Genomic DNA, 17,492 nt, shown 5'->3' with positions numbered 1-17,492 from the left:
TATTTTGGGTTCCCTTTGAGAGACAAAAGGAGGTGTCCACTTTTGGGCTCCTCAGATAAGAAAGTCATTGACACTGGTGACAGTCTAGTGGAGGGCCACCATGGTGATCAGAGAGAGAGAGCACTTGATATACAAGCAAAATCCAGATTTATTCAGTTGTGTGAAGACATAGTTAAGGGAGCATCTTATTTTTATCTTCAACTATCAAATTGAGTATTATAGAGAAAGCAGGACCAGACTCTTCTCAGAATTGCATAGCTAAGAGATGAGACACAATGGACACAAGGTGCAACATGAGAAAGGCTGATTAGATATAAGGAAAAACTCTTTCACTGTGAGGTTGCAAAGGTGCCAAGAAAAGCTGAGGGGTCCCTGTCTTTGGAGACAATGAAAATGCAACTGGATAAGGTCCTGTGCAACTGGATCCAACTTTGCCGTTGGATCCTCAGAGGCCCTCTCCAACCTCAATTATCCTGTGATTTCATGTTAATATTCCATATTATGTTCACAAAGTATTACTTTACCTATCAAGGCTGTCTGGAATAGTTGGGGCATAATCCCAAGTAACTTCTTCTGCAGCAATGAAATATTCCCAGTTTTTCACCATAAGACGTTCTTTATAGGAGAGTTGACTCCTCTTCACCTCTTTGTCCCCACAGTCTCTTACAGTGAGGTAACCATGCATTCCAGCTAATTGAGAAGAAACAGTACCACAGTGATTTCCCATTTGATGAGCTCTTACCACTCCAACTGTGTTTCTCATTCCTTTAGCTAAGGCTGCCAGTAAGCCTTTGTTCATCTGACTGCCATCTTTTTGGGCCTGAAAGCTACATTTTCCTGTTTCCCCCCCTACCCCAAACATATCTTCAGCTCTTAGAAGACAGACATTTCTCTCATATTTTAAAACACTATTGCTGAAAGATACCACTTTCAGATGATAACAGCAAATATTTTCATCAGATTGAGCTACCCTTAGCTGAAATCACTCAGCTTCTCAGGAAACAGGTGGTTCCTTACTCATTTGATAATGGTGCTTATCTGAACAGCTCACAGAGACTTAGATGCTGGAGTATTGATTCACTGTTGCTCTGTGACCTGCACACAGCAGGTAAGTCTTTTAGTTCATCATGCATTTTTAATTTCAACAAAATGCCCTGTTCTCCAGTGCTTTCTTAGTGAAACTACAAAAACCCCTGTACTGTTGCAAAACAGTAGAAGCTATTTGGGACATGAACAAGAGAAGGACAACTCTACAGGTGCCTAATAAATAGATGTTTCCTTGCCTTGCAGGTGCTTTTGGACAAGAGAAGATATGAGCCACCTTCCTTCCTCAGTCACTGTCATGTTTACTGTGGTTGATGCTCCTCCCACCAGGTTAATGGTAGAAACTCGGTGATGTCTTTGCTCCATGGACTGGCCATTGACATGAATGGAGAAAATTTCTGGCTTGGAACTCATTCCTATCAAGTGCCAGCTAATGTTGTCATAAGCACAAGCCTCTAAATCTGAAAGAGACACAAGAACAGGGTTCAGAATACAGGAAAATCATTCAAGTTCCCTATGCACACTAAGTTTGAAGTGAATCTTCACTCAAAACACTGAAAAAAAAAAAAGGAATCTGACTCCTGGGATCACTGTTTGCAACAAGATGACGTTTCAGAAGGTTGTAAATGGAACAGATACCAAAATGATGTATGTTAGTGAAAGATAGGTGTTTACATCTTATCTGGAAGTGACAACCTGATTTACAGCGAGGTGACACAAAAGGAGTGCCCTCTTTTGGAAAGCTGATCTGTCCTTGCTTGGGGGGTGAGAGGAGGACCGGGGCAGGGAAAGAGACGAACAAAGCAAGGATCCAAGCTAAAGAATGACATGGAATCTAGTGACAGTAACTACCCTAACCAATGTTTGCTTAAAAAAAAACCACTTAAGACACCCTTTTGTATTTGCTCAATGGACGGGAGAGAGATAAGAAAGTAGTTCCTTAGGAGAACAAGGGAAAAACACTAGTAATAAAACAGCCCCATTACCACCTTCCTAGTCTTCTCACTTACTGGTAATTGACTTTCTACTTCCAGGAAGTTCTTCACCTAGTATGTTCTATATGCTGTAAAACAAACAGTTCACTTAATCACATTACTCTCCCCCCATCAGCTGAGTAAAAAATTGAGGGAATTTAATTTCTTTTTAGAGCTACTAATCCTGTTCTTCAAGCAGAATACTTCTAAGAAGTAATCTTATTGTTCCTATCAGCAATTTGTCATGACTTCCTTCCAGCAATACAGCTTTTATTCTAGAATTTAGATGCTCACAGATACATTCTAAAAAAAGGTTACAGCCTTTTTCTACCATTTCTCCACATTCCTATTTACATGCATGAAAAGCAAATAAAGGTAATATTCAATGTTCATCAATGCTAATTTCATTTCACACAAGTCTGAACAGTACCTGGTAATGTTCCATCAGTATAGCCATTAATTGTGTACTTGACTGATGCTGATCTTTGCCAACTCTTGTTTTCATCAAACACACCAAACATCAGTACATACTCCCTGTCAAAAAGTTTCTGTGACCCATCCTCATTTAGGCTTCCTATGAAGGAGAAACAACAGGTTTCAGTTTGAAGCAGAAGTAAAGCAGTTTTCACATCCATGCAGTTGCATTCACGTATATTTAACAGCTTGTTCCCTTGTTACCATGTAATGGCAGAGCCTGACCAAAATAAGACCTTGAGAACACTCATTACATGATTTTATTTCTGAAAGTACTTTTGGGTTGTGTAACCACAAAATCAAAAGTCTGTAATATCCCAGAAGAGATAAACACCATGCAATGAATTGTGTCAGACAATTCTGGCAATGTGTTGTAGGGATTGCCTTAATGAGTGGGAGTGCCAAACACCTTCTGTTCACAATCAGGTGCCACCCTCCCTTTTGAGACTGTGAGGCACAGAGAAGAACGATGGCAGAGCCACCACCAGTGTGAACAGTACCTTTTCAAGAACTACACTGAGGTAATCGGCACCTTTAAAAAACTTAAAACTCAGCAAACAACATTTACATACAAAAGACTTCAACAGATACTGCTGAAATGGATCAGGTACAATAAATTGTCCAGATGATTTTGTGATAAAGGTGCAAATTCTATCAAGAAGCAGAATTCATTCTGGACATGTCACACAGAACTGGTGTTATTTTATTGATCTTTCTGTGGATTGCTCACATCAAAAACTTCCATTTGCTACTTTCAGTACATAATCTGGTCCCTCTGGACTGCAGGGACTAAAAATTTGGGAACTTGTTGATAATTCTACTTATGAAAAGAGGCTGTGGAAGCAATTATCTTTAATACGATCCCTTTTATTTATGAGAGGCTACAAAGTCCTGTTTTCTTTCACAAAAGAAGTCTCAAATCAACAGAGAAATTTATTTACTTGTCATGCAAAGAGCATTCAGGCAGTGCTTTAACTCAAAAGTCCAGTTCTTACAACCTTCACCACCTATGCTGCTCTTAATGTGTCCGGATGTGATGAGTTGACCGCAACGAGCAGCCAAACACACACACAGCCACTTCAATGCCTTCCCATCCTCAATAGGACAGGAGAAAAAACAGGAAGAACAAAAATTAGTAAGCTCATGGGTCAATAAAGATAGTTCAAAGGTGAAGGAAAGATGGATAAAAAACAAGCAACACAGAAGAAATCACTCATTATCTCCCACAAGCTGACCGACGCCCAGCCAGTCACTCAGGAACAGCCACCCTGGAAGTCAACAAGTCAACACGCCCCCACTGTCCCCACATTGCTGCTTCTTCCTCCATCTCCATTTTTTATTGGATAATGATGTTGTATGGTAGAAAATATCCCTTTGGCCTATTTGGTTCACTTGTCCAGACGAGTCCCCTCTCAACCTCTTGTCCACTCCCAGCCAACTAACTGGGGAGGTCTGAGCAGGAAAAAGAGAAAGCCTTGACACTGTGCAAGCTCTGCTCAGCAATAGCTCTAGCATGGGTGGGTATATTATCAATGCTATTTAGCCACAAATCCAAAACACAGCACCATATGAGCTGCTGTGAAGAAAATTACCTCCATACCAGGCAGAACAAACACACAGATATATTGCACACCTGCCATATAGAGGGCCCAGTTAAAGCAACTGTGTTCAGAAATCTCAAAAATGTGCATAGTGAGCTGTTTGTCTTTGCTCTAGCTAGAAACATATGGTCAAATTTGCTTTAAGGTACTGGTCACCCAAACATATTCAAATTCATATCCAGCAGAAGCCCACAATATATGCATGAATTCGAGAAGCCTGAAAAGGAATTAATTTCAAAGTAGTTGTCCATATTAGCTCCACCAGTATACCATGAAATGCATATAATCACAGAAACACAGAGAAAGAAATGAAACCCTAAGAAATTAGGAAAATAACAAGTCCTAGATAATACTAAAAGCACCAATTCTCAAAAAAAAAAACCAAACCAGAAGGAAGATAATTAATAGTAATGCCACTCCTTTAAGGTGATATAATGGGTATCTGTCAGTCAAGAGAGTGTTCTTGTGTAACCCCACACCAAACTAACTTTATGTTTACTTTCAGGAAAGCTCTGAGGTCCAAGTCCATGCCGTCTACAGTCTATACAAAATTTTTGACTCAAACTGCAAGAAGAGGATTGAGCCAAATAACTCACAGTGCTTTCACTATAACAAGGATATACAACTTGGAAAAACTTATAATTTAAGGGACCAGCAAGAAGTTTAAGTAGCTTACAGGATGGTATACTGTTTCAAATGTCCCTCAAACCAGTGGTATGTATCTAGCAGCTATTTACAAATCCTACAAGATACCAGATTAGTGGAGATGGAATTCAATGGTTGAGACTGCTAAAATCTAAAGTCTCTGACTGCATGCAAAAACAATTTTAAGACTTATAATCTGTTCAAATTTGTCCATATTTTCAAATGACTAGCAAAAGACACATTGCTCTGCAATTTTAAGCTCTTACAGAAGAGAGAATGCTCCAGGCTCTTGATCAGATAGCCTTTAAAAGACATGAGTAAAACTATTATTTCTTGCCTTATTCTCTGAAGTGGCTGAATCATTTCGAATGAAGTTTTAAAAAGTATATATTCTAAGACAAGCAATTTGAGGTCATATATTTAGCAGTTAAGCAACTGAAAATGCAATCAATACAGGCAAATGTATCTATTTAATAATGCTCTCTGCACATCCTATAATTATAGGATGCATGAAAGCTGGCATTTAAAAATTTTAATATCTAAAAGAATGATGTTAAAACCCATTTATTTTACACTGAATGTAAAGATGTGAAAAAGAAAATAATGTATCTTCCCTCAATATCATACAGCCTCGACTTTGTTAAGAAATGAAACTGTATTACCTCATGGTAGTCTTAAAGCATTTCATTACCTTTTTTACAGATAAGCAGTGCTCCAATCAAACCAGAGTTAAAATCCATTGTCATGTTCACATGAGAATAATAAGCATAAGTAAGACAAGGAAGGTCAGCTTCTCTTGGACCAACTTCTTCTGATATATCCCACACATATGTATAGACCTGGCCTGGAAGTACAGCATCATCTCGTTTTTCTGCAGATGATGTTCTGTCATCATACAGGGAGCCTGCCAAGAAAAGAGTCAGTAGGGTGGCATGAAGACAAAGAGCAACTAAAACAGCTGGAATATCCTCCTACAATCAGTTCCAAAAGCTTTGTGTCTTGCCTATATGATACTTCAGCTTCAAACAGATAACTCATGATTCCACTCACACTGGGGAGAGTAGCATGGGGAGAGTAGCTACCCCACCATCCTGACAGATAAAAGATGTCCTAGAACCATCACCACTGTCAAAAGGTTGGGTTCTTCATTAGTCTGACTAGGTTTAGGATGGCATGAAACTTCAGCCTCTGCCCACTGATGCTCTGCAGAGGAATGCTGCTCACTTTGTCACCTTCCTAACTGTCACAAAGCCACTGTTTGGGCTGGCATTGCCTTGCTGCCTTAGGCCTTTTGTACACTGCATTTCCAGATAATGAGCGGTAATGGCTCATATCTGTTCCTGCCATATCCAAGAGATTTGCAATATGACAAAGGGGAGCCAGAGAATCAAAATCCTAGGTGCAAAAGGCACATTAATAAGTCAAACTGAACCACCTATCACTTCCCATGAGATGTTTTGTTCAACTCTATGAGATGGGGTTGCAAAACTCTTTTTGTACCCACACAGCAAACAAACCCTTGAATAAATTTGTAAACTGCAGGTCAGAGCTCTGCCTCAGTACCCAGGGCAGGGCAATCCAAGAAGCATGAGCAATCAAACTCGCTTTGTGCTGGTGCAGACATTTTACTGTTAATTTAGTCATAGTTTATGATCTCTTTTTGCTCGTCTCACGAGGGTTCCAGGAGCAAAACACCACAAAGCTGAGCACTAAATGCTGAGTATCACAGCAGCATGATCAGCATTGTTAAATGCCTTTACCAATAATGCCTTGATGTATGCTATTGAAAGGGATTTGAAAAGGTTTTAACACCTGTATTTAAGAGTTTACATGTCCCGAAATAAGATATTTTGCAATTACATGGGGGTGCACCAGATGACCTCCAGAAGTACCTTCCAACCTTAACCATTCTGCGATTCTGTGGAACAGTGTCACACACAGGCAGCTGGTCAGGAGACTGCACATGTCAGGTGACACTAATATTCCTGGACAGTGTATTATTAGATTCTAATAATACACTGATGAACAAGAAAGGAGCTAACAATGGATGTGACGTTTCAATCCAGGATCAACACATATTTGTGCTACATGTATCCTCAAACATCCGTCTGGACCTCTCTCAATATTTCATGCAGTACTTTACATGTAAATGAACAAAACACAGAGTTTTTACAAAATTTACCTTCTTCATGTTTGCTGTAAACTAGGCCTTGGGGATGAATACTGACTGGCTTGTCAGCCATATTTTTAAGGTGAACTACTAGAGTATCTCCCACTTCAGCACGCAGAGTTGGTCCCAGAAGTCCTGTAGTTATTTAAGATAGAGGAAAATATGAGCAAAGCAGTATGGTTGGTGTAACAAAGAATTCTCTCCCCCATTAAGAAATATCAGCTCTCAAAGTACAAGTTGCAAAATTGATACAAAGAATGTAATATCACTGCAATGAAGATGTCCCATAAGAAGGCATATGGGGATTTAAATCCTGCAGTTCTTAGCCGGGAATGTTATAAATTGTATATCTTGTAACTTGCAGTTAAAAATCACAGGAAATAATAGACCGGGGGGGGGGAGGGAAGTTATTTCCAGATACAAAAAAGATCAAAAAGATTAATGTTGAGGTTCATTAGAAATTTATAGCTCTTCTTCATATACAATTTAATTAAATTTTAGGAAGACAGACATTTTACAGTTTAAGACTTTAGAGAAAGGCATTCAAGTACATTCTCTGAGTAGCACTCTCAATGCCAGAAGTCACAGAACAAAAAGATCTTTCCATCCCAAAATGTTATCCAAATAAATAATCAGATCCATGTTGCAAATTTCTTGAGGCATTTCCTACAAAAGGTTTCAAGAGGATCTTTTATCCTTACTCCCCATGTGGCAAAAATAAGCAATGGATGAAACTGCTATGACAACTTTTGGCTTATTAGGCTCTTTTCTTGTAAACTATTTTGTAAATTAGAAAGAAGCAGATTTGGAAAACACAAGAGAACAAACAAAACTGAAAGGAATCAGATCACAGGCTGGGTCTTTCAGGGCAACTTGTCATAATTTCATATCAGCAACCTCATACACATTTACTTTTAAATCTAAATCTGAACATACAACATCTGAAATTATTTTACCTATTAACATGAAACCTAGACAGATTACATAAGCATTCTGCCTAAGTACCAGAACACAAGTACCATACTTATGTACGGCATGAGCATGAGAACTTGCTTCCGTCCACTTAAAGCATCCGCAAGCAGTAACAGACACAAAGGCAAGGGGACATCTTTCACACTCATCCTTACAGTTTTTCCTTTTCACTGATCTATCAGAAACATACTTAGCCTCAGGCCTTGGGCTCTTTCCATGTGCATTTATAGTGACACCATTGTGACAGTGCCATACAAATCTAAATGCATATGGGAAGTCTCATCAGATGCTGAAAACAAAGGGAGCAACTTTGTACACTGCAATTAATTTGCAGACAGTCACAGCCTCTGAGAGTCCAGCCTCTCTGTGGCCTTTGAAAGCCTCGTGCACTGTGGAGACTTCATCCTCTGTGCTTATTTGGTTTACGTGCAAACAATGGACACAGAAATACAACCTTGCTTAGCTTGTCACTGGATTTAAAACAAGCAACAAACAAAAATACTCACAATATTTCCTTCCTGTTTACCTGCAAATGTATTTGCTGGTTTTTCTTTTTTAAAATCCCCTTCATATTCTCTGTAAGAAATTTTCTTAAACACAGGATGTGGGTGTTCCAATCTGAAACCAAAAGAGTTACAAAAAAAAACTTTGAAAGGACAAAGATTCTAAGAGATGCCATTGCTGCTTAATGGATATTCTCAGAAAATGAAGCCTGGAATTACAGTTAATCACTTGCACATTTTGCTGAAGGCAAATCACACAGTCCAACTCTTTGTAGTGTCTTCTTCCTTCTTACTCTATTGAAACAATGATGTTCCTGAGCTAGATCATATGGGACATTCAATTACAGTACCTAGCACAATTCACCCCTGATTTTGCTGGTGGTTTCTGTAGGTCTTCTTGATTCTGGGATGAAGATGTCTTTGTTTTGTCCAAGACACAGATGAAGATGTCTCGACCATGCTTAAACTAGAAAGCATCTGACAAAACACGGTGAAAGAAACCTGACTTTCTTTTTACTCAGCCCCATGCTTGAACTTCAAGACACACCAGAAGGATTCTACAAGCTCCTGTCACAGCAATGACCTTGGAGGCAAGCACAAAATTCTCCTCTGAGAACAAGTAAGGATCTCACAGCAAGTTAGAAAATGAGAAACACTGCAAGTGCCTTTAGTCTTCTTACATAAATAATTTGGCACCCAGTAGACCATGCAATGTTTTCTTAGAAAATATCTAGGCAAACAGAAGGAAACCAGCACACCAAACTTTTGTAATGGAAATAATGATGAGAAGAGGGTTGGAGGGATAATAGCCTTTCACATTTATTGGTTGATTTATTTTAGTATGTATGATGACTGAATCCAACAGTAATTCCACTTGCTTTCTTTGCAATGCCCTTTCAGTCACATTTGACAGTAGGGAGCTGATGGTCTGCTCAAGCAGAGATATCACAGGGAGTTCACTTCAGTGACATCCAGGGTCCATAAGGGGGAGATCTCCTTTTGAGAGATCTTCTGTAAATTCCTCTGTGACACTCACTCGCAACAGCAGAATCAGGCAGAAGCAGGTCGTGTTTCAATCCATTCCCCACTTGTTAGTGACTGATAAAATTTTGTTTAACTGTTTAAAGAGAAGGACCTGATCCATAACCTACATTGACAAGTGCTGCCCTAATGTGGCAATGTTCAATAGGTTATGCATGTAAGACCAAGGAGTGAAAGAGGAAATTTATCAGTGCTAATTGTACAGTTAGAAGGAACAAAATACATAGCTCACTAACACTTCAGAAATCTCAGACTGCAGGCATAGTTACATAACTTTCAGGAACTGCGGCAGCAACACTGCATGCACAGAATAATACATTTTCACTTTGCTCTGAAGTGCCTTATAAATATCACTTGTACATAGTAACAAACCTCTACGAAGGTAAGACCAACACTCAGAGAAGTTAGGTATCCTTTTATAGTCTGTACGATCAGAAAATTAAGAAAATAGTTCAGGAAGAATCCATTTTCTTTTCGGCCTCTCTTCAGTTATTTAGAACTAAAAGCAGCAAAGTATCAGATTCTTACACTGTATTTAGACATTCAGTTTGTACTGAAACTAGCACAAGTTACAATCACAATGCCTTTGGAATCCAAGCCATTAGCTTTTTCTCAGTGAGTGTCTTGGTATTGGGTTTTTTGGGGGGACGTTGCTGGGGGCTTTTTTGTTTGTTTGTTTGCTTTGTTTTTAGGTTAAATTTCTATAAGCTCTACAAAATTCATTGGTCATTTGGGATGGGACTTGCTCTAAATATTTATGACAGATAACTCAATAGGTTTTGTGTATGAAATATTCCTGAGTTATCCCAGAGTACTTCAACTGAGGTTTGAGACAGTCTTGTGAGTCTGTACTGCATAAAACAGTCTATCCACAACGTGACATTTAACGAAACAGCAGTTGATGCTTATATTGATGCACCCAGTGCAGAAGGGAATGAAGTTCTAACTAGTAAGTTCACATGCCCAGGTCAATAATTAAATGACATCTGGCTTCATGTTCCTACATTTAAATCCCATTTTCTTCTGTCTTGCCAGTTTGACATTATGCTTATACCAGCTGTATTTAATTTCCAAGTGGGGTTTTAGAAATCACAGAAACTTTGTTTTAATTCAGTCTTGAGAAAAAGAACAGTTATAAAGTCACAGTCTGAACTGGAAATATCTTTTCCATATTATCCCAAAACGCAATATATGTTTAGAAGAAAAAAAATGACAAATGCAAAAAATAGGGAAAACAAGTAATTCACCAATATATATAAAAAAGCAGCAGCATCCAAATATACTTTCAATGTAGGAGAACAAGTAATTTTTAATTAATTTTAATATTTAATTTTTAGTAATTTTTTTGCCTAATTTAAGCAGAATTCTAAATTACATCCACATTCTGTACTCTGTAGCACTGTACTTGCAGTGTTTACAATCCTAAGGATAATAGTGGTAAAACAAATAACATATTTTATATGCTTGATTGGTGTATGCAAGTAGGCTGGCCATTCTGCAATGCCCTCTGAAAAAAATGAAATTAGTAGTTTCACTTAACAAAGTCTAGCAATGCTTGATCCTTTACTCGGCAGAACTCAGGACATACATTTCACAAAACTACTGAACAACTCAGAAATAACATAGCTAGTTCCAAAGTTCATCAGGTTTTAAGTGAAAGTGACAGTATCGAAACTGGAACATATTTATTCCTTCAGCAAATTCTAAAACATGAACATTTTTGAAATCTTACAAACCATGGCTCAACTTAACATTGCTCAAAATCCATATACCTAAAATAAATACCTTAGAAAACCATGAACAACAAGCATTGACCTACACAGAAGATGACAAAAGCAAGACCTGGAACATATTTAACAAAAGCACTCTGAAAATATAAAAATAATTCTATCCACTAATGAAGCAAATAAAAAGGAGCTTTTAATACTTCACTGGTTCTAGTTCAGATCATGCTGTTTAAAGTAAATCAAGCTCCTCTGAATTCAACAGGCTCTAAAGTCCTCCTGGGCTCTAGAATTCCGCAGGAGACGGGAGACACAAACCACTTTTCAGTCACAAGGGAGGACTAGTTTTATCCTTCTTATTCTGTACTTTGTTACCTGGACTTTTCCTCAGATTCCAGTTTGTAGGTCCAGCTAGTGATCTGAGCAGCTATATAGTGCTCCCTGACCTTCACAGCTCCCGCCATACGTTTCTCTGAGTCTGGCCACCACGAACCCAGCACAAGCAAGAGAAACAGACCCATGCAGTGCAGTGTCATGGTACAGATGCCTGTTGATGCTGCTCTGGAGGACAAGGCAGAAACTGCTGCTTTTATTGCTGTTGCTGCTTCTAACTTCCCCTCAGAAATGAAATAATTATGATGCAAGAGGGTAACAGCATTTGCTACGCTCAGGTCATTGCTCTTCACCTCCTCCTCCCCTTACTGACAGGGATCCAACAGAGATAAAAAACTGTTTAAACTACCTTCCTTCCCCTCCTCCACATCACCTTCAGCAAGGGACAAGCACCAAGGAGGAGCAGCCAAAGCCCCACTACAGACTGTGGTTGGGTCACTGTGTACTGAAGCAGCAGGATATCAGAGGCAGAAGACAATTATTTGGATTACTTCAATTACAGGATGTTTGACTTGCACGGTTAGGAAGAAGGGGGGGCATATTTTCTGTCTTCCCAGAAAACAGAAACCCAGCACATGGCTGGCACTGATGGAAATTTCCCAGGTAGATGCTACGCTTCCTAAGAAATAATTCCCAGTTTAAAAGCAAAATGCTGAGGGGCATTAGGTGTGGGAACTAGAAGTGGGTGCAGAGCTAAATCTAGTTCAGATCACCATGTACTGCATACTCATAGCAGCAAGCCAATAACCTTTCCAAACATGTTGTCAGCTTCAGTCTAGTTCCCACTACACTCCCAAATACCTCAGGTAATGGGTAACGAATGGGCTTCTCAGTGGCAGCTAACAGGTCAGCCTGGAGACTTTTCATCTAGTCTTGACTACGGTCTGTTGACATTTATCTAATGAGAAATCATTAGGAAAATACCTTTCGATAAGCTCATCACTGATGTCACAAAAAATGTTTCCCTGCTTTTGCCAGTGCTAAGAAGTTTGTCAGAACAAGAAAATTGTTGATCGTGTTTCCTGCCTACTCAATTACTCAAAAAAATAAAAATCTGTATCTATTTTTTTAATGGAGAGAAGATGAAAACAACTTTTTCAATAATGTTTTGCTAATATTTTAATGAAAAAATTACCTAAACCCTCAAATCAAAATAATTCTACTCCAGAACTAGACAAAAAGGACAACATTTTCTCAGAGTACTTCTAAAGAAAACCCGACCAATTCTTGATATATTGTTTAAAAGCAGAATGGCCTAGTTAGCAGCTTGGTTAACTCTATCCAAACTGTATGATACCATATGGCCTTAGAAGAAATAGGGAAGATGGTTGGGGAAAAAAAAATTATGAAGAGAAATAGCTAAATGGGGAAGATGGTTGGGGAAAAAAAGATTATGAAGAGAAATAGCTAAATGCTCCCTACCAAACTTCAGGGTCATTTCATACTTAAACCTGAAAGCAATTATGATCACTTAGACAGCAAAAGACTACAGACATGGTGGTATATTTTTCACTTTAAGCAAGTCTTCCTGTGATTCTGTTTAATGAACTAAGTGTTTGCATTTGAAATTTCCACTATAAGTAGATTTCTAATAATTCTTCCCTGTAATAAAAAGCTAAAATATTGCAGGTTAGAAATTAATACCCAGAATACCTGTTTAATCCCTCTTGCTTTGTGTCTGTGAGATGAGCATCATTAAAGCTGACATCAATGTTATTTCTCTTTTATCAATTTTTGTGAATTTGGGAGTTGTATTTTTAAATTTCTTAGTCCATGAATAATGCAGTACCAATCTAAAGGTAAAAGGAATTACTTTTTTATGGGTGGCTGATAATATTGACAATTTTAAAGAACAGTATAAAATTAGATTAGATATACTTTCCATTAAGCTACATTGATTACCATGTATTACCCTTTTTTAACGCTTTAAGAACAAGAAGTCCAACAACGGCTACTTCCTTATTTTCTCCTCTTCCCATGCTCCTAGTATCAATATGAAATTGAGCTGACTGAAATCATCTGGTTCAGTCTTGTTTGTTTTTTTTTCTTTTATTTAAGCTACTACATCACATTGTCTCTAGGCTTTAGGAAGTTTCACAGTGTTCTGAAAATCATTATTAATAATCCAAAGACTTTGTTCCCTTCCACCTGACCATTAATTTCTAATATCTGCAATTATATCCTCTTGTCTGATGTGGTGAAAGTCTAACACATACATATAATTTTTTTAGTTAGCATTGGACACCTGCAAGCTAATACTATTAGTCACAAGACAAGTGACTACAGAAGATGTTAGTCAGGCTGAAGTTTTCCAAGATAATGCAATTTTATTGGCTACTCATATATTTAGTTGTTATCTTTTTTTCTACTTCACGACATTGCACATGTTGCAAACTTCATATTTTACCCTCACTGCCTACCCACATGTTCAAATGTAAATTACATTTCACCAGCAACATCAAAAGATCATGTCATCAAAAGCCATGCACAGAGGAGTGTGGGTCTAGTCCAGGTTGGCAAGACAATCTCTGCAGCACAATGAGCAATGCTGTTCCCAAAACAAAGCAGTACCTTTGGGATGCCAAATGAAAACAAAGCATGGAAAGAGAAGCATAAGCAATACCTTTTAACACTAAAAGTGGGTCTGCATCTTCTAACTGGGTGAGATTACTGTCTGTTCTGACACCTAGTAATTATAATCTTGATTCTTGTTATGCTACATGTGAAAACATACTAGAAGAGGATGCTCCCAGTCCTGCTCTACAGCTGACCTGTAAAATTAACAGGCATTGCCAGTTTTTCACCCAGAACAGCCTAGGTTGAGCCTGAGCAATTAAGAATAGATCTTTCCAAAGAGTGGAAGAGTAGCGATATGCAACTTTCTGCAAATTATACATTATGACCCACAACAAACTTGGATCTACTTCATCACAAACACTGTCCTAAGTGCCAGCGGACACTCATATCCTGATGGCTGCCATCAGTTTTCACAATTGTATTACAGTGATGAAGAGGGAGACAGAGATCATATAGAGGGAAGAAAAGGTTGTAAAACAATTCTGGAATTGGTTGCTAATAATGCCCCAGCAGAGATCTATCTCTCTCTCTCATCCAAACACACGAGTCAATGCACAGTGGTCCAGCGAGCACACTTTGTTTAGTGCAGAGTGGACGGATTTCATGGGCAAACAAGGAGTTAATTATTGATCAGCAGTGAACACGTGCTTCTGAAGTAGGTAAAAGACAGAGGGGGCACTTACCAAATCTTCCAGGCAGAACTGGGAACAGAAACCATCTTCACTTCTGCAAGTAGGCCCTAAAGCCAAGAAAGGTTAATCTGTGAAACAGCTCATTTTAGAAGTTTAAAGTAGGTGTGCCACGCCAAAAACTACATGAGCAGGCAAAAAGAAAAGATGGCAGAGAAACTTCGGTTTTCTTTCAGATAGCAACTTATACAAAAGGAAGATGTGTATGTGTTTTGGTGACAGCCCTCACAAGAACACATTCTGTTAAGGGAAGGCAGGCTGTGTGACTTCCGTGTTCATAAACACACTACAAGGTAGTAAGAACTCAGAAGGGTGTTTCATATTTCCCTGGCACTAAAGGGTTCGAGAAAACAGATAATCATGTTGAATTAAACCTAAATACATTCACAAGTTTTAAACCTGTATTTTTCCCTAGGAGAAAAGTACATGTCCTTTGTTAGTACTGAGTGTTTCTCCAGTCAATGTTTGCCAAAACCAATTATTTAGCAGGACTCAAAACTATTTGCATAGAAATGCTGAATTCAACGCAGTTTCAGAGAAAAAGAAATATGTTTATTTTCTAGGTATTATAAAATGTAATTTCAGTGCTTTAACAAATTTGTTAAGACCATTGACTCATGGTCTGAAAAAAAAAAATCCTTTTAATGGACAAAAAGAGAAGAGGATACACTAGCTTCCTGTCTTCAAAAACAGCATTAATGATGTGTTGTTCAAAATTTTGGACTGACCCAAATAAAATATTTTTTTTTCCCCTCTGTGTGTTTAATTTTCATCAGAAAATTTCCAGTTTGGCTCGAGAAAGAATTTTGCTCCTACTCAATGTTTGTGTTCTCTCTGTTCCAGTTTGTCTTCTTTACTAAGAGATTTCTGTATTTGCCCAGGCTTACAACTGATATGCAACACGGGAGCAGCTGCCCTCATGCTAAGTCAGTCTAGCAGCATATTCAACTTGGATTTCTTTCTGTAGAGAATAATAACAGTAAGGGTATCAGTGCAACAGTTTGCAACTAGGAAGATTTGCATCTTTTTATCATAAAACCTTAATGCAAATGAAACTGGATTATCAAAACCAAAAAGAGAGCCTCTTATCAAGTGGTATACATACCTACTTCCAACAATAGGTACAATATTCTGGACTAATAAATTTTTCTTCTTTCATATGGCTGAATTTTCCACATCCAGGTTTGGGTTGGTTTTTTTTTTCAAATAGTAGACTTCAAACACTGCTAAGAAGTTAGTAGCAGAGAAAGTTATTTTCCAATAGAAAAGCAGATAGGTGTGTTTCTTTCTGAAACATGAAATCAGTAAGTTTTTAGCATAAGACAGTAAATTGTATCCGTCCCTACAGACTTCACCACACAGACAAATTCAGGGCAGTCTAGTTCTCCAGCAGTGGCTCAGGATGTTTGATAAACAAGCTGGTTAAACAAGCTCCATTTTCCCATATGTAAAAATGCAGCCCCAGAAGGACAAAGTTGAAATTACTCTGTTTGTTTAAACAGTATTTCCACCCTCCATTATTTATAGCTTAGACTTCGATTAGACTTTTAGAAGACTAAATACAGGACTGAACTTCCCACATACTGCTTGGAATTTACTGCTTTGTTGTTTTTTCTCTTCTACACTTGTTTTTTATCATGAGCAAGTATTTTTTGGTATTTTAAAAGCATTTCATGTAAATTGAGGACTAGGTATCTGAAGTTTGACCATAGAGCCTGTGATGTTTATTATTTTACACTTCTGTGAGGTTATCCCCTTTGCATCACAACCCATTCCTTGTGCATAACTTTCAGATTCAGTACAACCAAAATTTCACCCACATCTTTGCTGCATGCAGCACCTGTAAAGAGGAATGTACTCCAAGTTCAAGATCAAGAGATAGAGATCTAGAAGGCAAATAGAACCACAAGAGCTGTAAGATGTGCAGTAGGAAAGTGGACTGCAGCACAGCAGAACTTCTCAAAAGCTATTCTGATGCAGAGACAAAATTCAGACCATTAATGACCACGTAGGATTTGACAGAAGCTATAACTGAGGTTTACTACGTTCGCATATGTTTATAGCAGTTCCTACAGCAGCAATATTCCATTCTATCGGGAATTTTAAGTATTAGTCCCAAAAGAAGAGGGGGACTAAGGTACAGTACAACTGCTGCAAGTGTACCCAGGTCAAATTTGCTTGCTCAGGTACAGCCACTTTGATATGCAGCCAAGCAGAGCACCACATGTGAGTCACCAAGCTTTGGGTTTTGTAACACCAGACATTTCTGTGCTAAGAATGCCATCAAGTATTAAATATCATGGCGCTGATGGAAGCCATTGGCTAGTTCTCTTCAGTTCTGCTGTGCCTCTGTTGTTCTGCTTGGGTCAGAGAAAAATGCCTTCATTGGTTTATACTTTTTCTTAAAAGAAAAATAAAAAAATCACACCACTTACTTCCATCAACAGCCCGACAAGGAAGAATGTGATATTTGACAACTTACTGGAGACTGGTGAAACTAATTCACCTTCCTAAAGACGAACAGACACCTTTTAAGGAGAAGGATGTTTCAAAAGATTCTGACGCAGCAGAGGAAAAAAATATACATCATCATTATTAGTTATTTTAAGTCCTACTCCCTCTCTTTGCTCCCCTCCAAACTCCCCTCTTTATTGGGTGGAGGACAGCTACTTCCTTTGTTACCAG

The 17,492-nt window shown here is 38.3% G+C and overlaps 1 protein-coding gene across 1 annotated transcript in view; it reads right to left on the bottom strand.

Annotated features, from left to right (window-relative positions):
- F5 (coagulation factor V) overlaps positions 1-11,783 on the bottom strand; it is a 35,022-nt gene extending 23,239 nt beyond the window's left edge. The window contains exons 1-7 of the mRNA XM_032678585.1: positions 11,524-11,783; positions 8,407-8,498; positions 6,921-7,043; positions 5,430-5,642; positions 2,449-2,592; positions 1,284-1,505; positions 525-690 (exon numbers count right to left, since the gene is read on the bottom strand). Of these exons, the coding sequence (XP_032534476.1) occupies positions 525-690; positions 1,284-1,505; positions 2,449-2,592; positions 5,430-5,642; positions 6,921-7,043; positions 8,407-8,498; positions 11,524-11,684 (1,121 nt within the window). The 5' untranslated portion in view covers positions 11,685-11,783. The remainder of the gene's footprint in view (positions 1-524; positions 691-1,283; positions 1,506-2,448; positions 2,593-5,429; positions 5,643-6,920; positions 7,044-8,406; positions 8,499-11,523) is intronic.
- Positions 11,784-17,492: the final 5,709 nt, after the last annotated feature.

Source organism: Chiroxiphia lanceolata, chromosome 2 (genome assembly GCF_009829145.1).
Source record: "Chiroxiphia lanceolata isolate bChiLan1 chromosome 2, bChiLan1.pri, whole genome shotgun sequence".
NCBI lineage: Eukaryota > Metazoa > Chordata > Aves > Passeriformes > Pipridae > Chiroxiphia > Chiroxiphia lanceolata.
This window is presented reverse-complemented; position numbering and strand designations above follow the sequence as displayed.